General features: G+C 45.8%; 1 protein-coding gene across 1 annotated transcript in view; it reads right to left on the bottom strand.

Annotated features, from left to right (window-relative positions):
* The window catches only part of LOC137545217 (serine/threonine-protein phosphatase with EF-hands 1-like), a 134,643-nt gene that overhangs the window by 14,299 nt on the left and 97,388 nt on the right, over positions 1–22,956 (bottom strand). The window contains exons 14-16 of the mRNA XM_068266341.1: positions 21,273–21,309; positions 19,091–19,240; positions 21–326 (exon numbers count right to left, since the gene is read on the bottom strand). Of these exons, the coding sequence (XP_068122442.1) occupies positions 21–326; positions 19,091–19,240; positions 21,273–21,309 (493 nt within the window). The remainder of the gene's footprint in view (positions 1–20; positions 327–19,090; positions 19,241–21,272; positions 21,310–22,956) is intronic.

Raw genomic sequence — 22,956 nt, 5'->3', positions numbered from 1 at the left:
CAATTACACTGTGCACAAACCTGTTTCCACTCTTCCCTGTCCATTGGTGTCAAGTCTGGAGTCATATCAGGCAACTGAATACTTGAATCCAAGTAATGCATTTCCAGAATGCCGCTGTTTCTGAATTCCTTAACTGGCACTGTAATGGGCTGACTTGGAAGTATTGTGGGTGAGTAGCATTGATCAGTAACAATCTGTGCCTGGTAGTTCAAAGACCCCAGATGCTTCTCTGCATCATTAAATATTACATAACTATCCAGAGGATTCTGATCCATGGTGCTGCCTTTTCTGGATCCTGTTTGTGGTGCTCTCAAAGCTGATTTATACTGAAATTCAAGGAAAACAGATCAGTGTTATTTGCTATGAATTTTAAAACTGCAGTTGTGCCCCTTGCATGATGATTAGCAGTTGCAGAAATCACGAGGAAGCAATTTTATCAGCTGATAGATTTGCAAGGCTCTGATTTGCTGTGATCACTTCTTGCTTCAGCTAGTGTTGGGCGAACAGTGTTCGCCACTGTTCGGGTTCTGCAGAACATCACCCTGTTCGGGTGATGTTCGAGTTCGGCCGAACACCTGACGGTGCTCGGCCAAACCGTTCGGCCATATGGCCGAACTAAGAGCGCATGGCCGAAGGTTCCCCGAACGTTCGGCTAGCGCTGTGATTGGCCGAACGGGTCACGTGGTTCGGACCCGAACGCGCTCTGATTGGCCGAACTGTCACGTGGTTCGGGTAAATAAATACCCGAACCACGTCATATCTCCGCCATTTGTCTGTGGGTTTAGCTTTGGGTAGGCAGGCAGGGTAGTTCACGCTCCAGCCACGCTAGCCAGGGTCCCCCCCAGTCATTGTGTGTCACTGCTGGGAACAGTAGTACACCGCTCGTTCAGCCACACTATATAGCATTCTGTGTACTGTTCTGTGTCTGCTGGGAACAGTAGTACACCGCTCGTTCAGCCACACTATATAGCATTCTGTGTACTGTTCTGTGTCTGCTGGGAACAGTAGTACACCGCTCGTTCAGCCACACTATATAGCATTCTGTGTACTGTTCTGTGTCTGCTGGGAACAGTAGTACACCGCTCGTTCAGCCACACTATATAGCATTCTGTGTACTGTTCTGTGTCTGCTGGGAACAGTAGTACACCGCTCGTTCAGCCACACTATATAGCATTCTGTGTACTGTTCTGTGTCTGCTGGGAACAGTAGTACACCGCTCGTTCAGCCACACTATATAGCATTCTGTGTACTGTTCTGTGTCTGCTGGGAACAGTGGTACACCGCTCGTTCAGCCACACTATATAGCATTCTGTGTACTGTTCTGTGTCTGCTGGGAATAGTGGTACACCGCTCGTTCAGCCACACTATATAGCATTCTGTGTACTGTTCTGTGTCTGCTGGGAATAGTGGTACACCGCTCGTTCAGCCACACTATATAGCATTCTGTGTACTGTTCTGTGTCTGCTGGGAACAGTAGTACACCGCTCGTTCAGCCACACTATATAGCATTCTGTGTACTGTTCTGTGTCTGCTGGGAACAGTGGTACACCGCTCGTTCAGCCACACTATATAGCATTCTGTGTACTGTTCTGTGTCTGCTGGGAATAGTGGTACACCGCTCGTTCAGCCACACTATAGCATTCTGTGTACTGTTCTGTGTCTGCTGGGAATAGTGGTACACCGCTCGTTCAGCCACACTATATAGCATTCTGTGTACTGTTCTGTGTCTGCTGGGAACAGTAGTACACCGCTCGTTCAGCCACACTATATAGCATTCTGTGTACTGTTCTGTGTCTGCTGGGAACAGTAGTACACCGCTCGTTCAGCCACACTATATAGCATTCTGTGTACTGTTCTGTGTCTGCTGGGAATAGTGGTACACCGCTCGTTCAGCCACACTATATAGCATTCTGTGTACTGTTCTGTGTCTGCTGGGAATAGTGGTACACCGCTCGTTCAGCCACACTATATAGCATTCTGTGTACTGTTCTGTGTCTGCTGGGAACAGTGGTACACCGCTCGTTCAGCCACACTATATAGCATTCTGTGTACTGTTCTGTGTCTGCTGGGAACAGTAGTACACCGCTCGTTCAGCCACACTATATAGCATTCTGTGTACTGTTCTGTGTCTGCTGGGAATAGTGGTACACCGCTCGTTCAGCCACACTATATAGCATTCTGTGTACTGTTCTGTGTCTGCTGGGAACAGTGGTACACCGCTCGTTCAGCCACACTATATAGCATTCTGTGTACTGTTCTGTGTCTGCTGGGAACAGTAGTACACCGCTCGTTCAGCCACACTATATAGCATTCTGTGTACTGTTCTGTGTCTGCTGGGAACAGTAGTACACCGCTCGTTCAGCCACACTATATAGCATTCTGTGTACTGTTCTGTGTCTGCTGGGAATAGTGGTACACCGCTCGTTCGCCACTGTATAGCATTGTGCTCTGTGTCGCTGCTGGGAATAGTGGTACACCGCTCACCCGTCACTGTATAGCATTGTGCTCTGTGTCACTGCTGGGAATAGTGGTACACCGCTCACCCGTCACTGTATAGCATTGTGCTCTGTGTCGCTGCTGGGAATAGTGGTACACCGCTCACCCGTCACTGTATAGCATTGTGCTCTGTGTCGCTGCTGGGAATAGTGGTACTGTATAGCATTTCTGTACTGCCACTGTACTGCTGCCAGTCAGCGTGTACTGTAAGGATAAGTGAAATGAGGAAGAAATCCGGTGAAAGAGGGAGGGGCAAGGGAAGAGGTGTTTCCCCTGACGGTTCACGTACAGGCCACAGGGGAGCACCCAAGAAAACCCACTCAATACCGCCCATGTTGTCCAGGACAACAACCCTCACAAATCCAAAAGAACAGGACCAGATAATTACTTGGATGACCTCTCAAGCGTCCAGCAGTGGGTTAAGCAGCACCAGCACATCACGCACGAGGTCCGAGTCCTCAGCCAGTTACAAGGAGCCAGTGGGCACAAAGCTGACACAACCGGCAGCGACACCACGCACACAACTGCCAGATAACCAGTCCGATGAATTACCTCAGGACACAATGGGGTATTCGCAGGAGCTATTCCCAGCCCAACAAACTTCCACCTTTCAAAGGTCAATGGAGGAACAGCCAGAAATGTTGTGCCTGGATTCACAACCGTTAACTGTGGGAAATGCACCGCGCACTGAAATACAAGGCGAGTCCGAAGAGGACTCGGAAACCCAAATCCCAGAGCAATTTGGGCAGGAGGGGTTGCAATTGCAGGAGGTCGGCCGACAAGATCTGGAAGACGACGTTGGAGTGTGCTGCGCAGAGGTTGTTGTGGGGAGCTCTACTCCACGGCGGTGGCCCACAATGACATATGACGAGTTTGAGGAAATGGAAGAGGAGGGTATGGACAATGTGGACAGAGACCCAGATTTTGTTTGTGAACGAGAACATCGCCGTCGTAGCAGCAGCACAGATGAGTCTGTTGAAGAACACACTGCTGCACGAGTTCGCCTTGTGCCACAAGGTAGGCGGCGCGCAATTTCAGGCACCACAAGCGTGGAAGTTCAAGTGAGAGGCAAAAGAGGAGCAAACAGAAATCGCCAGCAAGGAGGCAGGTGCTCCAAAGTCTGGGCTTTCTTTGAAGACTGCACTGAGGATGTTACCATGGCGATTTGCAAGGTGTGCAAGACCCGCCTGAGCAGGGGGAAAAATATTAACAACCTCTCCACCACCAGCATGAGCCGTCACATGCTATCCAAACATCCCACTCTTTGGGCAAACGCGTCAGGACAGGGTACCAGAAACAACACTGCCTCCCTTGGGTTCACCAGACCCGCCTCAGCAGCAGCAGTAGCCCAGCCATTGCGTGGTTCACAACATTCACAAACATCAGACGACGCTGACACTGTCACTTTCCGGAGTAGTGCTCTTGAGGTCTCCCAGTGTTCATCAAACACAACAACCAACAGCCCTTCCGTGTGCAGCGCTACGGTTCAGTTGTCTGTGTCGGAGATGTTTGAGCGCAAGAGGAAATTGCCAGCAAATGACCCCCGGGCCGTGGCAGTAACAGCCAGCATAGCCAAGCTTCTGGCCTGCGAAATGCTGCCATATCGATTGGTGGAGACAAACAGCTTCAAGGGCATGATGTCAGTGGCCATCCCACGTTACGTGGTTCCCAGCCGCTACCACTTTGCACGCTCTGCAGTGCCTGAGTTGCATGAGCACGTGGTCAGCAAAATAACCCGAAGCTTGAAGAATGCCGTTGCCTGCAAGGTTCACCTCACCACTGACACCTGGACGAGTGCGTTCGGCCAGGGTCGATACATCTCCCTTACCGCGCACTGGGTGAACCTTGTGGAGCCTGGCAGCGATTCCTCACCTGCTACGGCACGGGTGTTGCCCACGCCACAAACAGCTGCACCGCCGTCCCTCCCACTGGATAACAGCAGCACCTACCTCTCTGACTCCTTCTCCTCCAACGCATCTCAAAGCTGTACCTCATCCGGAAACGCTAACCCAGCAGCAGTAGGATCGTGGAAGCAGTGCAGCACAGCTGTTGGCATGCGTCAGCAAGCGTTGCTGAAGCTAATCTGCCTTGGGGATAAGCAGCACACAGGGGAGGAAATTTGGAGGGGAATAAAGGAACAGACGGATTTGTGGCTGGCACCGCTGGACCTGAAACCGGGCATGGTTGTGTGTGATAATGGGAGTAATCTCATTCGCGCTTTAAGGTTGGCTAAGCTGACACACATCCCTTGCCTGGCGCACGTGATGAACCTAGTAGTTCAGCGGTTCCTGAGGACATACCCAGGCGTGCCCGATCTGCTGTTGAAGGTGCGTCGAGTGTCCAAACATTGTAGAAATTCCAGTACTGCTTCGGGGGCACTCGCCAAGATGCAGGAGCGCTTCAATCTCCCCCACCATCGCTTGCTGTGTGATGTCCCTACGCGCTGGAATTCTACGCTGCACATGCTAGCCCGCTTTTGCGAGCAGAAGAGTGCAGTGGTCCAGTACATGACGGCGCAGTACCGAGGCGCATCCGGCCAGCTGCCAAGCTTCTGTGGATCCGATTGGGCCAACATGTTGGACCTCTGCCAAGTCCTCCAAAATTTTGAGCAATCCACGTTGCTTGTGAGCAGTGACAACTCTTCAGTCAGCATTACCATACCACTGCTGTGTTTACTGAAGAGGTCGATGTTAAAAATCAAGGAAACAGCTGTCATGATGCAACTGGGGGAATCTGAAGGAGAAAACGATCAGCGTGATGGTACCAACATCAGGCCATCCGCCTCAGGGAACGCTGGCCCCAGCAGCTATGACGAAGAAGAGGAGGAGGAACAGCTGGAGTTGGAGCAGGAATTTCATGCCACCACTGACGAGGGCCAGAGCGGTGCACGTTGGACTTCCACAATTCAACGCGAATGGTCAGCAGAAGCAGACCAGGAGGAAGGTGACGACTATGATGCATCACAACAACTATCACAACGCTCACAAGAGGATGATGAGGATTCTGGTAGGACTCTGGCACACATGGCTCAATTCATGCTAGACTGCATTGAACGTGACCCACGCATTGTGCGCATTCTGGACAACACCAATTACTGGGTTTATACCCTTCTGGATCCACGGTACAAACACAATGTTCCAAAACTGCTTGAAGAAAGAGTCAGACAGGTCAAAATGGAAGAATACCAGCAGGCCCTTGTGGAGACTTTAGAGAGGAGATTGACATCCTCCCCCTCCTCTAGCCAGTTGTACGCAGACAGACTGACTTCCGCAAACCCAGGACGACCAGGAGGGCAGCAAACAACGCAAGCCGCAGCTAGTACCCAAAAGGGAATGGTATCGGCAGTGTCCTTGGAGTGGGAAAATTTTCTGACACCCATGCAGCCGCAGCCCACTGAACAGCAAGCGTGCAGATCCACCTCCAACACCGATCGCCTGGAGAAGATGGTCAAGGACTACATGTCAGATGGCGTAGCTGTGTCGAACCATCCATCTGCACCCTTCAACTATTGGGTATCGAAGCTAGACACCTGGCACGAACTGGCAATGTACGCAATAGAGGTGCTGGCTTGCCCGGCAGCCAGCGTTATGTCGGAACGCTGTTTCAGTGCTGCCGGAGGCATCGTCACAGATCGGCGTATCCGCCTCTCTACAGAAAATGCAGACCGTCTGACTCAAATTAAAATGAATCAATCCTGGATTGGAAATGACTACGCAACACTCCAGGACCCCAACCAAGTAACATGACCAATGAACATCTGGGATGGTGTTGCGTTTCCGGGCCCTGTTTATTGAACCTCTCATCTGTATTACATTTATGACTGCATGGCGGCAAAAAGCATTGCTGCTATATCCGCACGCTTTTTGTCCACATGCAAGGCCTGGGTTGTTGTGTCTCACAAAGCGTGGCCTTCTCCTCCTGCGCCTGCTCCTGTTCCATCACGTCTGCTGCTGCTGGGTTAGCGTTGCCGCGTGGTCCCTGTTTATTGAACCACTTATCTTTATTACATTTATGACTGCATGGCGGTACAAAGCATGCTATCCGCACGCTTCTTGCCCTCATGCAAGGCCTGGGTTGTTGTGTCTCACAAAGCGTGGCCTTCTCCTCCTGCGCCTGCTCCTGTTCCATCACGTCTGCTGCTGCTGGGTTAGCGTTGCCGCGTGGTCCCTGTTTATTGAACCACTTATCTTTATTACATTTATGACTGCATGGCGGTACAAAGCATGCTATCCGCACGCTTCTTGCCCTCATGCAAGGCCGGGGTTGTTGTGTCTCACAAAGCGTGGCCTTCTTCTCCTCCTGCGCCACCCTCCTCCTGTTCCATCACGTGTGCTGCTGCTGGGTTAGCGTTACCGGTCCCTTTTCCTGGAACCTCTTATATGTATTACATTTATGACTGCATGCCGACAAAAAACATGTTACCTGTGCAAAGAAAACAGACATTTCCCGCATTTAAAAGACAGTTTTCCCTTTGAAACTTTAAAATCGATTTTCTCAAAAACTATAAGCTCTTTTTGCTAATTTTTTTTTCCTCTTGTACCCACTCCCAAGGTGCACATACCCTGTAAATTTGGGGTATGTAGCATGTAAGGAGGCTTTACAAACCACAAAAGTTCGGGTCCCCATTGACTTCCATTATGTTCGGAGTTCGGGTCGAACACCCGAACATCGCGGCCATGTTCGGCCTGTTCGGCCCGAACCCGAACATCTAGATGTTCGCCCAACACTAGCTTCAGCACATGATCATGAACAGCAAATCAGAACCTTGCAAATCTGTTGCTTAATCAAACTCATCTTATCTTCATCTCATCTTAGTTATGATCACATAAGTCATCTGCAAATAATATCACATATGAACATAAATGGACACCCCCAACAAAACTTGTTTCAGTAGTTCAGGAGATACTGGGCCCGATCCAATCCACTTTCTCTTCTAGGTTTTCTCCTAGGTGATATTTACACTTTTAAAATGCCTTTTAAGCCTTCATCCAGAAAGCAAGGAAATCCTTAGAATAATTTTGCCAGTACTGTTTCACCTACTTTTTGGTACTTTGCAAAGTTTATTTTAAACAGAAGATTAAAATGATCTCCTCAGAGAAAACGTAGGAGAAAAATTAAATTGGATTGGGCCCACTATAACTTACACTTGCCCTCATTCCCCAGTACTGTAAGAAATGTCCATCTTTAACTACTAGCCAACCACGTCATGCCGATGGGCGTAAAGTCCTGGGGTGGGGATTTGCAGGAGATCATCTCCGCTTTGATGACAGAGCCCCACTCCGTCATCAGTCTCCCAGCGGCGATCGCTGCTAGAAGACTGTCAGACAGAGAAACCCCTGTCTATTTAGTCTGTACAGCTCTGCAATCTACAGGCAGTGTTGTACTGGGGACAGCTGTGTGACACAGCTGTCCCCCTGGGAGACACTAAAGCGATCCGCTGAAGCCTATTACAGCCGATCGCACTGATTGGCTGGTGGGGGGAGGGAGGATTAGAAAAATTAAAAAAAAAAAAGTGTTATTTAACCACTTCAGGACCACAGTCTTTTCGCCCCTTAAGGACCAGAGCCTTTTTCTCCATTCAGACCACTGCAGCTTTCACGGTTTAATGCTCGGTCATACAACCTACCACCTAAATGAATTTTACCTCCTTTTCTTGTCACTAATACAGCTTTCTTTTGATGCTATTTGATTGCTGCTGCGAGTTTTACTTTTTATTATATTCATCAAAAAACACATGAATTTTGTCAAAAAAATGACTTTTTTAACTTTCTGTGCTGACATTTTTCAAATAAAGTAAAATTTCCTATACATTTGAGCGCGAAAGTTATTCTGCTACATGTCTTTGATAAAAAAAAAAACCATTCAGTGTATATTTATTGGATTGGGTAAAAAAGTTATAGCGTTTACAAACTATGGTGCCAAAAGTGAATTTTCCCATTTTCAAGCATCTCTGACTTTTCTGCGCACCTGTCAGGTTTCATGAGGGGCTAAAATTCCAGGATAGTACAAATACCCCCCAAATGACCCCATTTTGGAAAGAAGACATCCCAAAGTATTCAGTGAGAGGCATGGTGAGTTCATAGAAGATTTTATTTTTTGTCGCAAGTTAGCGGAAAATGACACTTTGTGACAACAACAACAAAAAAAAAAAGTTTCCATTTCTTCTAACTTGCGACAAAAAAAAAATGAAATCTGCCACGGACTCACTATGCTCCTCTCTGAATACCTTGAAGTGTCTACTTTCCAAAATGGGGTCATTTGTGGGGTGTTCACTGTCCTGGCATTTTGGGGGGTGCCTAATTGTAAGCACCCCTGTAAAGCCTAAAGATGCTCATTGGACTTTGGGCCCCTTAGCGCAGTTAGGCTGCAAAAAAGTGCCACACATGTGGTATTGCCGTACTCAGGAAAAGTAGTATAATGTGTTTTGGGGTGTATTTTTACACATACCCATGCTGGGTGGGAGAAATATCTCCGTAAATGACAATTTTTTTATTTTTTTTTACACACAATTGTCTATTTATAGAGATATTTCTCCCACTCAGCATGGGTATGTGGAAAAATACACCCCAAAACACATTATACTACTTCTCCTGAGTACGGCGATACCACATGTGTGGCACTTTTTTGCACCCTAACTGCGCTAAGGGGCCCAAAGTCCAATGAGTACCTTTAGGATTTCACAGGTCATTTTGAGAAATTTCGTTTCAAGACTACTCCTCACGGTTTAGGGCCCCTAAAATGCCAGGACAGTATAGGAACCCCACAAATTACCCCATTTTAGAAAGAAGACACCCCAAGGTATTCCATTAGGAGTATGGTGAGTTCATAGAAGATTTTTTTTTTTGTCACAAGTTAGCGGAAATTGATGTTAATTGTTTTTTTTCACAAAGTGTCATTTTCCGCTAACTTGTGACAAAAAATAAAATCTTCTATGAACTCACCATACTCCTAACGGAATACCTTGGGGTGTCTTCTTTCTAAAATGGGGTCATTTGTGGGGTTCCTATACTGCCCTGGCATTTTAGGGGCCCTAAACCGTGAGGAGTAGTCTTGAAACCAAATGTCGCAAAATGACCTGTGAAATCCTAAAGGTACTCATTGGACTTTGGGCCCCTTAGCGCACTTAGGGTGCAAAAAAGTGCCACACATGTGGTACCGCCGTACTCAGGAGAAGTAGTATAATGTGTTTTGGGGTGTATTTTTACACATACAGATGCTGGGTGGGAGAAATATCTCTGTAAATGACAATTATTTGATTTTTTTTACACACAATTGTCCATTTACAGAGAGATTTCTCCCACCCAGCATGGGTATGTATAAAAATACACCGCAAAACACATTATACTACTTCTTCTGAGTACGGCGATACCACATGTGTGACACTTTTTTGCAACCTAGGTGCGCTAAGGGGCCTAACGTCCTATTCACAGGTCATTTTGAGGCATTTGGATTCTAGACTACTCCTCACGGTTTAGGGCCCCTAAAATGCCAGGGCAGTATAGGAACCCCACAAGTGACCCCATTTTAGAAAGAAGACACCCCAAGGTATTCCGTTAGGGGTATGGTGAGTTCATAGAAGATTTTATTTTTTGTCACAAGTTAGTGAAAAATGACACTTTGTGAAAAAAACAATAAAAATCCAATTTCCTCTAACTTTTGACAAAAAATAAAATATTCTATGAACTCATCATACACCTAACAGAATACCTTGGGGTGTCTTCTTTCTAAAATGGGGTCACTTGTGGGGTTCCTATACTGCCCTGGCATTTTACGGGCCCAAAACTGTGAGTAGTCTGGAAACCAAATTTCTCAAAATGACTGTTCAGGGGTATAAGCATCTGCAAATTTTGATGACAGGTGGTCTATGAGGGGGCAAATTTTGTGGAAGCGGTCATAAGCAGGGTGGCCTCTTAAATGACAGGATGTATTTGGCCTGATCTGATGGATAGGAGTGCTAGGGGGGTGACAGGAGGTGATTGATGGGTGTCTCAGGGGGCGGTTAGAGGGGAAAATAGATGCAATAAATGCACTGGGGACGTGATCGGAAGGGGGTCTGAGGGGGATCTGAGGGTTTGGCCGAGTGATCAGGTGCCCACACGGGGCAAATTAGGGCCTGATCTGATGGGTAGGTGTGCTAGGGGGTGACAGGAGGTGATTGATGGGTGTCTCAAGGTGTGATTAGAGGGGGGAAATAGATGCAAGCAATGCACTGGCGAGGTGATCAGGGCTGGGGTCTGAGGGCGTTCTGAGGTGTGGGCGGGTGATTGGGTGCCCGCAAGGGGCAGATTAGGGTCTAATCTGATGGGTAACAGTGACAGGTGGTGATAGGGGGTGATTGATGGGTAATTAGTGGGTGTTTAGAGGAGAGAAGATCTGCGGGCGATCTATTGGTGTGGGTGGGTGATCAGATTGCCCGCAAGGGGCAGGTTAGGGGCTGTTTGATGGGTGGCAGTGACAGGGGGTGATTGATGGGTGGCAGTGACAGGGGGTGATTAATGGGTGATTGACAGGTGATCAGTGGGTTATTACAGGGAATAACAGATGTAAATATTGCACGGGCGAATTGATAAGGGGGGGTCTGAGGGCAATCTGAGCGTGTGGGCGGGTGATTGGGTGCCCGCAAGGGGCAGATTAGGGTCTAATCTGATGGGTAACAGTGACAGGTGGTGATAGGGGGTGATTGATGGGTAATTAGTGGGTGTTTAGAGGAGATAAGAGATGTAAACAATGGATTTGGGAGGTGATCTGATGTCGGATCTGCGGGCGATCTATTGGTGTGGGTGGGTGATCAGATTGCCCGCAAGGGGCAGGTTAGGGGCTGATTGATGGGTGGCAGTGACGGGGTGATTGACGGGTGATTGACGGGTGATTGACAGGTGATTGACCGGTGATTGACAGGTGATCAGGGGGGATAGATGCATACAGTACACGGGGGGGGGGGTCTGGGGGGGGGGTCTGGGGAGAATCTGAGGGGTGGGGGGGTGATCAGGAGGGAGTAGGGGGCAGATTAGGGACTTAAAAATAAAATAGCGTTGACAGATAGTGACAGGGAGTGATTGATGGGTGATTAGGGGGGTGACTGGGTGCAAACAGTGGTCTGGGGGGTGGGCAGGGGGGGGTCTGAGGGGTGCTGTGGGCGATCAGGGGGCAGGGGAGGGGGAAATCAGTGTGCTTGGGTGCAGACTAGGGTGGCTGCAGCCTGCCCTGGTGGTCCCTCGGACACTGGGACCACCAGGGCAGGAGGCAGCCAGTATAATAGGCTTTGTATACATTACAAAGCCTATTATACTTGTTACATGCGGCGATCCGGGTGCTAGTAACCCGCCGGCGCTTCCGAACGGCCGGCGGGTTACAACGAACGGTGGGCGGAGCCAGTCCCCGGCGGCTGATCGCGTCACGAATGACGCGATCGCCGCACAGCCACTCCCGCAGCCGCCCCCGCCGATGGGCGTATTGCGGTCGTTTGGGCCCGGTCTTTGCCGCCGCCCATCGGCTGGGGGCGGTCCTCAAGTGGTTAAAAAATATTTAAAAAAAAAAAAAAACATCCTTGGAGCAATCATAGCCCACCAACAGAAAGCTCTGTTGATGGGAAGAGGGGGTGGGGGTGGGGGGGGAGGGGATCAATTGTGTGCCGAGTTTATAGCCCTGCAGTGAGGCCTTAAAGAGACTCCGTAACAAAATTTTCATCCCTTTTTCTTCTATCCTACAAGTTCCTATACCTATTCTAATGTGATCTGGCTTACTGCAACGTTTTTTAAATGCCCCCTCTGTGAAACAACTCAATGTTTCTTCATTCTGTCGGATTTGTCCCCTTCTATCTGGAAGGGGCTGTCTCCTCAGTAATGAGGACATGTTATGCACGCCCCTTCCATGCCCTCCCGTGTGGTGTATTTGCATTGCACCTCCTGATGAGTGAGGGAGCTGCGGAGACAGAGTGTGACAGGCAGAGGCTGGGAGAGCCTGTGTAACGAACTGAAGGCTCTGATAAACAAGCCTGTCACGCTTCATTGGATCACAGCGGCAGGGGGGACAGAAGGTAAATACTGACTTCACACGTCCGGTTGCAATACTTGTGAGTTTACAATGAATAATCTTTGTATCTGTCCCCCTGCGGCTGTGATCCAACGAAGCGTGACAGGCTAGTTCATCGGAGCCTGCAGATCGTTACACAGGCTCTCCCAGCCTGTCACGCGCACACTGTCTCCGCAGCAACCCTCCCTTCTCCACCTCACAGAACGATAAGAGAAGGTAGGATGTGTAATGTAAACAGAGAGGGCAGCTGATTAGGATCCAGCAGCACAAGAGGGCATAATGCACATGCAGTAACCTACGCTCCTCTCGTGCTGAGATGTCCAGTGGACTGACGTACTTCCGGTTTTGGCGGCCATTTTTTTTGTTTATAAACAAACTTTTATAAAACAGTTTTTTATGATGTTTAATGCGGCGGGGAGGGGCAAAATTATGACAGAGGGGAATAGGAGAGTTCCCTGAACACATAGGTATGTTTTTTATGCTGCACTTTTTTAATACAGATTCTCTTTAAAGAAAACCTGAACTGAAAATTAAAAGTCAAAATAAGCATACACAGGTCATACTTATCTCCCATGTATTCTACTCCTTAATCTTTCTCCTTTCCCACGTCCTGTTTGTCCACTGTGATCAAGGGAATTCTCTGTCCTCCATTTTGAAAATGGTCATTACCCCATAACAGCTTTCAGGTCAGCACACTGTTAAACTGTCATATTGCCCACTTGAGCCATAGGAAAACAGACATTACCGGCCACATCAGTTGTCCACTCAGCTATAACTGACAGCAACTGATATTTCAATTCTGACAAAATGTTGTCAGAACTCGAAGTGATCACTGTCAGAAGAAAATGGTGAGCTTCTGAGAGGAACTAATAGCAAGGTAACTATGTAATGTTCATTTGAAGTTACCTCATGTGTTTATTTTAAATAATTTTACTCCGTACAGGTTCCCTTTAAAGCTGCAGTTGCCCATTTTGTAAAAAATGGCTTGGTCACTAGGGGGGTTTAAGCCTGTGGTCCTTAAGTGCTTAAAGTGTTTGTTCTTTCACATGAGCTTGCCTGCTTGGTTGTGAAACCTCACAGGAAGCTTTGTTTCTTTGGAAACATCAGCTAATTTTAGGATTGTATAAAGTGATATCTTCTGGGAACACTGGATCAGGAGCAGAGCAGGATCATACACAAGGCAACCTAAGCAGGTGCTTGGGGCCTAGTGTGTGTAAAGGGGCCCACCTGACCTTTGACTCCTCTCCACATCAGATTATCAAAAGGACCATAATGGGGACCGAAAGCTACAACATTGCCTAGGGCCCCATTCCATCTTAAACCTCCATCTTTGATCAGGAGCATAGAGGTTTAATACACATTATTGCACTATACTAACCCTGATCAAACCATGTGGTTTAATATTAATGCCAAATGTATAAATATTAGGAATTGGCAGTGCCACTGCTTGTCGTCATCTCTAAGCTGTGTCACCATTTTGTGTAAACTGCATTTTGAAGTTACTAGCTTCAAGAGTACATAAGTGAAAAATCTATTTGCAGTGTGTGGCAGTAATAGGTCCCTCTCTGATCAGATTTCGATCAGGGAGGGATCTATCTTTTGGTTACATCTGGTGGCCATCTACAAGAATATAGAAAAGGGAAACCGAGAGCCCAATATAGTGTAGTATGTACTGTAGCAAATGGGTATATGAAAGTACAAAGGTTATACTCACAAAGCAGGGTTACCTCCAAAGGCAACCACTGTATAGGCTGGTGAAGAGATTATCCTGTTCCCACTCAGGATTAAGAACTCACTCTCTGTAGATAGGAAAAAGGGGGTATCCCCCTCCACCAAGGGTGGATAGTAAGTACTTTGTAGAAAAACAGAGGCGTCAAAAGGATAAAACCAATTGACTCACAGAGGCGCCAGGTGTTACCCGGACCCTATGTTGTTGTGTGCTCCTATGTTTTATTGCCTGAGGAAGCAGGTTCACGCCTCTGAAAAGCGTTGCAGCCCCCTTTGGAGTATGCCAATAAAATCTATTTCTATTTGAATAGACACTTTCAGTGTCTGCTTGTAGGAGGTAAGTCCACCACTGCCTCCGAAGCATTTTTAACCCTTTTATCAATTGTTTTTATCCTTTTGGCGCCTCTGTTTTTCTACAAAGTATCTACAAGAATATGGCCGCCTTTAGATCCTTTTACTAGGTCTTTATTGCAAAAATGCATAGGTAACCAAATTTTACAATACATCAGATATGTGCAAGTTGAAATGTTTCGTACCAATCACAACAGAACAGGATACAATTTAAATAGTAGACCAAACATATAACCCAGAAACAGCAATTGTATAAAATATTGATGTACAATTATATATAAACAGCAAACTTAAGCGCATTGTCTTCCTACCCAACTAGATACAGGGTGACATCTATATCTAATTGTTGCCCTTCAAACCACCTTTAGATTCTAAGTGATGTCCATTTAGGACAAAATCACTAACTCTGTTATTGCATAACTGTGTAAAATGAATTCCTGAGATTTAAAACTGTCCAATAACCTCCTGAATGCATTTTAATAAAGCAATTAACCGTATCTAACCAGGTAGAGTGTGTCACATGATCCCCATGCAGTGAACTCCTTTCTGCACCCTGTAATGCATGCATGGGCTGCTATTGGAGCATCCAGGACTTGCTGTACAAAATGCCAGCAAGTTTCCTGCATGAAGCAAGAGGTGCAATACTGAATGCATGAGAGGATTGCTTTAATAACATAGGTTGTAACAATATTTATGGCAGTTTGTATAAAGAATGAAAAGGTCAGTTTTCATTCTGACTGCAGGCAAATGAATGGTGAGGTACACTGGTACACTTGGGAGCAGCCATTATAATTATATCTCCGCATAAGCTCAGGAGTGTGACACAGGTGCTGCATGATGGTGTGCTGCAGAGCTTCTGTAAAGAAATGTTATTCTTCATTCAATGGAAGACCTGTGGACCAAACCGATCATTTTCCTCATTGATGGATGTTATGAGTAATTTCGCTTTTGTGAATTCCCCGCCATTACGACTGCAATTGTAAATCTGGTATTATTTTGGGGGGAAATCTTGATTTCCTGCTCAGTACTAAGTGGAAAAGCTCAGCACCGCTTACATTCTCTGTGTTACCCCAACTCTGACAGGTTCTTTGAAGGCTTTTTTCCATGGTTTCCTTTGACAACCATGGTGGGCTGCTGTAATCATTACTTCTGGCCAAACTCTTATCTCTCCCACACAGGAGCATAGGGATTGCAATAACAGCTGCTGGGGGGCAGTGGCAACATCAGCAGAGCATGCAAAAGAAGGTGCTTCCAGGGCACTCCTTCCTTCTCTGATTGGCTGCCTGGGCTGAAGATGCATGATGTGACACACCACTTATGTGATCTCAAGTTGTCACATGCTGGTGGGAATTGGATGCAGCATCAGGAGAGAGAGGAGAATCAGGTGCCAATCAAAGGGAAAAGAATTGCAGTGATTGGGCAGGTGAGTTCCCCCCCGCCCTTGCTGGGTGCTGAGGGGGAACAAAGGCTGCTTAATATTACAATGGGGGGGGGGGGGTAATATCTGGGGAGTTGATAAGTGAGTATCAAATTGAAGTACACAATGGCATAACACCTCTAATTAGCATAATCGATTTGAATCTATGTATTGCAGTCCACCATGTGTGCATAAATACTACATACACATGCCTATGTTCAGGACAGCTATATGGGTGCAACCGCACAGATGCAATATCAAATCGAAGAAGACAATGACATAATGTTAACTGTTAGGGGGATACCAAATGCTTACTGCTTGCAGTCCTGAAGAGGCAAATTAGAAGAAAAAAGCTTTGAGCAGCAGACCCATTTCTGACAAACAAGCAGCACGGTGGCATAGATGGCACTCTCCCAGGGCAATATCTGCAAGGAGTTTGTATGTTCTCCCCGTGTCTGTGTGGGTTTCTTCTGGGCACTCAGGTTTTCTCCCACATCCCAAAAACATACAGATAAGTTAATTGGTTCCCCCCTAAATTGTCCCTAGACTATGGTGACTATGGTAGGGATTAGATTGTGAGCCCCTCTGAGGGACAGTTTGTTTCTTTGCTGTGGGCCTCATATGTCCTTTGCGATTGGCGTGTTTTTGTCTCTCTCCTTCCTGTGACATACCGGTGTGTGTTGTGCAGCATCCCCTTACAAATGAGGGTGTTGAGGCTCCTGTTTATATTAAAGAAATATTGATTTCTTTTGAAATGTATATGGAGATTATTTTTTTCTCCTTTGATATAGTTCTCTATTATTCAGTCACTGGGGTTTTATAAATCACCATGAACTTATGTTTATATATCTTATTGTTTATAATTTTTTCTGTATTTTTGTCAATCGAGCATTCAATTCGCCGTTCTGGGCGGCAGTATTGCATTTTTCACTCCCCCTTACTAGGTTGGCTGGGTCTCTTAGTCCCACATCCTTCTCCTGTCATCTTACCCCCTCCTTTGTGTGGGAGGGGTTGTGGGAGTGTACGTGTGACTGTGTGCTCTAAGGCGTGCGTTTGCTTGGCCGCGCCGTCGGCGGCTGCTGCGCCAGCCCCCCCCCCCCCCGGCTCCTAAGTGGATGAAGCTTGTGCCTCTCTCCCTCCCCCTATGGGGGATTGGGCCGTGTGGGGCGGGCGCCGATTGGCGGGCCCTAGTATTTTACATTGGTGTGGGGATGAGTGAGTTGACTGTGCCACGCCCCCTTTGAGAAAGCCGGAAGTCCGGCGAAACATGTCAGGACAGCGTGGCTTGGCGTCCCGAGGCTGTCCGCACCTGCCGGCTCGTGCCACTGTGCACTACCTGACTGCCATTAATCCTGGTTCGACTCTACCTTTATCCATCATGCTCCTTCAGCCTGGAAGCGGGACTTCTGTCTATGCACTCTGTACAAGCACCCCTTGGTAAGGTGCAGGGAGTCTGCTTATGTCCACAGAGTTGAGCTGCATCTTACACTGGATTTATTCATTGCACACATCGATTGGAGCTGACGTGATACCCTGTATATGGTACTGTATGTAATAATCTTGACAGCTTGGAATATGCTCCATATCCATCTACAAATCCATGTTGGCTGCATGCAGTGTCCGTCGCTCCTGTTGGTCCTCTGATGGACTTTGCTGTGCTTTTGCTCTTGCTTGCAGCTTGCTGCTGATACCTGCTATGAACTCTGTGCTGGATCTTAAGGACAAATAGAGAGATTTGCCCTATATATACATATTTTTTCCTCCCTGCCTATATGGCTGCTGTGCTTTGCTGGTCTTTGCCCTGCTTTCTTTGACGGTTCATTTCATCATCCATCATATTAGATTTTTCTATTTGAGGAATTTTGAAAATATACCTAAATTAAGCAATTGCTATCATCAGAACCAGGTGGCCAGGTGTGAATGTTTTAGTGCATATGTGGTATGAATGGTGGTGTGTTGACAGCCATCGGGCTGTTTCTTTTGAATTTTAATGTTATTTTTTTTATATATGTGTGTATTTCACTGATCTTTTTGATAATAAATAAAAGTTTTTGATATTTTTCTAAGAAGTTTGTTGTTGCTTGGAGTATATGCCCTGCGTTAGCACCTCCTAAATTGCTTTACAGTTTGCAATAAGACTACAGACTCTAAAGCCGTACGGAAGATGTTGGTGCTATACAAATACCAAATACAGTAATAATAAAAAATAATAATGCCAGATAGGTGGCAAAACAGGCTGGAATACTGAGCAAACTGAATTGTAATGTTGTCTCTCACACACTAAATGATCAAACCAGTGGAGGGAGTGCTCTAGCTAGAAAAGAGGGATGACACCCTCTTGCAATGTTCAAAACAGGTAAAGAGCTGGCACATCCAAAGAAATAGCTTTATTGGTTCCATGTAAAAGCATAGGGCCGACAATTCAGAGCCATGTAGGGCCCTTTTTATCAAGGTAAGGTTTGCTCACAGACAAAATCTGTCTGCTGCCATTTAAAGCTCCTATTTCAGTAGAAGAAGGGAGATTGGCTCTCTAGGACATTCGTGAAGTACAATGTGTAAACAAGTTGTTGCTGCCACTTGCTTGATACATATTCAGCTTCCACCCTTAACCCCGCCCCCTAGCAGAAGAGGTCACAGGCGCTCCTCTGATTCGTTCTAGAGAAACACTTATGACATCTTCTGCTAGGGGCAGGGCTATGGACGGAAACTAGACATCAAGACACTTGCTATGTAAAACTATTTACAAGCGCAAATTGCTTATCTGTAGATTCAAAGTGCCAGCACTGTGTAATTTGGGCGCCGGACACCAAATTATGTGGCCAAGGGTAAAATTAGGTAATAAGTAGGGGAATACATTTGTTATATTCACCGAGATTACCTAGAGCAGGGAGAGACGTCTTTCGGCTTCTCCCTACAGCCAAATTGCCACGTGGCCAATCCATGTGTACTCCCCACAATCCCAGGTCTGTGGATTGAGTAAAGATACAGAACTCTCACCGCCACAATCAAACAGATATATAACAAACTGACAAATACATTTCTGAGCTTTTAATTATGTAAACACACCTTAGTCCTCTCAATGGAGCTCAGGAAATCAAGGTCAGTTGTGTCCGCTATTCCTCCATGTAAAATAAGGACTTTGCTATCGATGATGGTGGCAAGGGGCAGCTGGCTGTAGATGTCCTCCAAAATAGTGAGAATTTTTGGGGCATGAATCTGCAGAGGAAACATTTGTGTCTTAGGTGTTGCTGATTTTAAGAAGGCACATTTCTGTTTTGCATAGCATTTTAGTAAGAGGGCTTTTTGGTCCTTTGTAGCCCCTTACACACTACTAGGAGTTTTGGTTCCCCATGAGCTTGCTGGGCAATCTGTAACTCTAGGTGTTTCAAGTCCGACTCCTACCCCATAAAGCCACACTTATCCATGCCATGCACTGATTAGCATCAACCAGTCTTAAACAGTCTGTATGCATGTTGGATTATTGTGGCTCTGTACAATTAACAAGCTGACTCATTACATTCCAGCAGTTCTGGAGGTGTGGCTAGCTTTCAGGGACAACACAGGATGATTTGCATATTCAGCGGTGATGCACTGTGGGAGACATCATATATTCACTCCAATCTGAATAAACGCAAATACCTTCTGTATTAAGAAGGAACATTTCGGTTTTGCATAGCATTTTAGTAAGAGGGCTCTTTGGTCCTTTTTAGCCCCTTACACACTCCTAGGAGTCCTGGTTCACCATGAGCTTGCTGGGCAATCTGTAACTCTGATTTTATGTGACCACACATACTGATATATGGAAGACTTTAAAACCTCCAAGCCTCATTTAAAATGTGACTACCCCTGGCTCATATATCACCAGCAGCCAGTCACAAACTGTTAACCAAAGAAAAAATACATAATCAAGGGGTGTCTTTAGTAAAGCCTTCAACACATTGAGTAGAGGACCACTAGTGAAAAATTGTAAAACTTAAAATAAATGTTTACACATACTTACAAGAAGTAGGTTTCTCCCAGATTGAAATGCACTATACATTACTTTTGTGCCTGTTACTTACAGTAGGCAGTAAAAATCTTACAGATCTGACAGGTTTTGGACTAGTTCATCTCCTCTACCCCCTTCCTATGCCTAACACCACTGACTATCAAACACCCCTAGCCACAGTAACTGCAGCTACCCGGAGTTCAACTACATAGCCAAAGTCCACCATCCTTACCTACAAAGTAGCTCCACTGATGAAACTACTGGCTGTACACATTAATTTATGAAGTAAATATTGGTGCCTATGGCGGCACCCAATTTCTAAGATGCAAATTTCCCCTACATTACCTTCGTACCTTTTTGACATTAAAGGTTTACCACATGAAGTGATGGACTAGGCCAAAACCTGTCATATCCATCATGATTGCCACTGTCTACTATAAGCAACAGGAACATAAGAGAACAGTAACTTATGGTGCATTTTAATCAGAGAGAAATGTACATGGCATAAATATGTATACACGTGTATGGTATTTTAAATTGTATCATTTTATTAGTGGTCCTTTAATTTCACTTTGACTTAAAAAAATTGTATTTCTGAGGGCTTGTTCACACCTAGAGCGTTTTGGGGATTAAGCGTTGGCGATTTTGAAAATTGTGCAAAGATTTCCTATGAGAGTGTTCACATATCAGCAGTTAGATTTCGATGCACTCCCCAAAGCGATGCCTGTACCATTTTCTGGGCGATTTGCCTATAATGGAAGGTATAGGGAAATCGCAAAGCGCTTGAAAAAGCGCTTTGTATAGTGATTTCCCAAGCGCTTACATGAATAAATACATTGTATTTATTCATTTCTGGGTACAAGAGTTCAGAAGTAAAAAAAAAACTCCCTCTGCAAAAGCGCCTAAAAAAGTGCTTTATACAGTGCAAGGAAAGGAGGAGATTTAAAAAAAATTGCTTAACGTTGCAAAAGCGCTGGCGATTTATAGTGTGAACATAGCCCAAATCTAATTGGTTTGACATGCAATTTTCACTGAATTTCACTTCTCATTACAATGTATTCATAATCATGCCCAGATTCCATTGTCCAGTGCTCTGACAGGTACACATTAATCAGCTTACAGAGTAGTTAGCCTCAAGCAACCCAGTTTACTAAGCAAAGGAAGATCTGATCTAACAGCGTTTCCATGTGTAACAGTTACATGGAAATAAATGAAAAAGGCAATTCAATTTCACGCAAACATTAACATTCATTTACTGACCTTGTATTTCTGCATTATCTCTTTTGTAAAGCCATACCTGTATTAAATATAAGTAGGAGTAAGTAAAAAAAAAAAAAAATTATGTTTTTTTCACTACAGTTCCTTTAACAATATTCATTCATAAATCTTTTAGTCCGTGTCTGCCCATTGTAAAATCTTTCCTCACCCTGATTTACATTCTGACATTTTTCACAGATGGCGATACTTTTAGTCCCATTGGGTGCAGCTCTGTGGAATGTTCGATTCTGAGAATTCCAAAGCCAGTGAAAATAATGCCTGGTCTCCCAGAATGCTCTGAGGGAAGAGTTCAGCATAGCTAAACAGCCTAGGCATCACTGGTTGGGTGGGTATTCATACCAATATAAAGCAGCATATAGATATAGTAAGTGTTTCTGATGCTGAAACCAGAAAAATCATAAAAGTGGCTATCCTAAATGATTTAATGCATTTTACTCTAGATCATTACAGTGCCTCTAATTCATATAGGCAAGAGTTTTCCTATCCACAATAAAAGGTGTTTCTTAATTAGGGCCCATTTACACTTAATGGGCTTGATTCACAAAAGCGTGCTAAGTAAGTTAGCACGCCTAAAGGCTTAGGGCGTACTAACTACAGTATTAAGTAGTTAGCACTCTCACAACTTTTAGTTAGCACGTGCAAAGTTTAGCACCGCTAGGTGCGACGTTATAGGCGCACCAGATGTGCCGTCTTGGTCGCATCGCGATGCAACGTTCTGCACACATCTGCGGCGCTAAACTTTGCTTTGCAAAGCTTAGCGCGACTTAAAGCTGTTTAGGCGTGCTAAGGGCCTTTTCACAAGCGTGCTAACACTTAGCACGCTTTTGTGAATCGAGCCCCATCAGTTTGTACGCGTTTTTCCATAGCATTGCATTGTGAAAAAGATTGCAGTTAAAACGTGTATAGTGGGAACTGTGCCATAGGGAAACATGGGCATTACTTTGAAAAATCAGTTTTCTTTCAGTTATAACAGAGCAACTGATTAAGTGTAAAAGGGCCTTTAGCGTTCACAAAAATGATCTGCTCATGGGTAGACTAGACAAAGCCAGTGCCAGCCAACTAACCCAGAGTACCACAGTGGGTCACTGGATATCATCCAGCCAATAAACAGAAAGAGGCTGCCCACAAAGGGCTATCCTATTTAGCAAATGTATTGGAGTAGCTTCAATTCAGTTGAATTTTATACCTTTAAAGACGATAAGCAGCAATTTATTTTACTGGCAATGTTCACGGGGCGCCCTTCCTATTAAATTAAACTCCCCCAATAAAAAAAGTTCTGGCAGGGGTATGTGCCCAGAAAAAATATGTACTGAGGCACAGGTGGGTCATGGGCAGCCTGTAGCCAGTGGGATTGAGCAGCATCAAGACACAGCAGATTGGTGCAAGTACAGTAAATATTTGTGGTGTTTTCATGGGGTAATGGAAAAGGATATCTGGTGGGGAAAGCCCCTGCTGTCTTCCTTTTATAAAGTGCTCAGTTTAAGGGTGTAATGCTAGTTTTCTGCATGTATTCATGTGGCATACTTTCTAAATCTATACTCACAAGGAAACCAGACTGTTCTTGTTCCCATAGAGACCAATGAGGTATGATTGACTACTTACAGTGCTTTAGGTGGTGAAGAATTAGTGTAAAGACTGATTAATGGCAAGAGCAGGGGCGTAACTA

Source organism: Hyperolius riggenbachi, chromosome 2, assembly GCF_040937935.1.
Source record: "Hyperolius riggenbachi isolate aHypRig1 chromosome 2, aHypRig1.pri, whole genome shotgun sequence".
In the NCBI taxonomy this organism is placed as follows: Eukaryota; Metazoa; Chordata; class Amphibia; order Anura; family Hyperoliidae; genus Hyperolius; species Hyperolius riggenbachi.
This window is presented reverse-complemented; position numbering and strand designations above follow the sequence as displayed.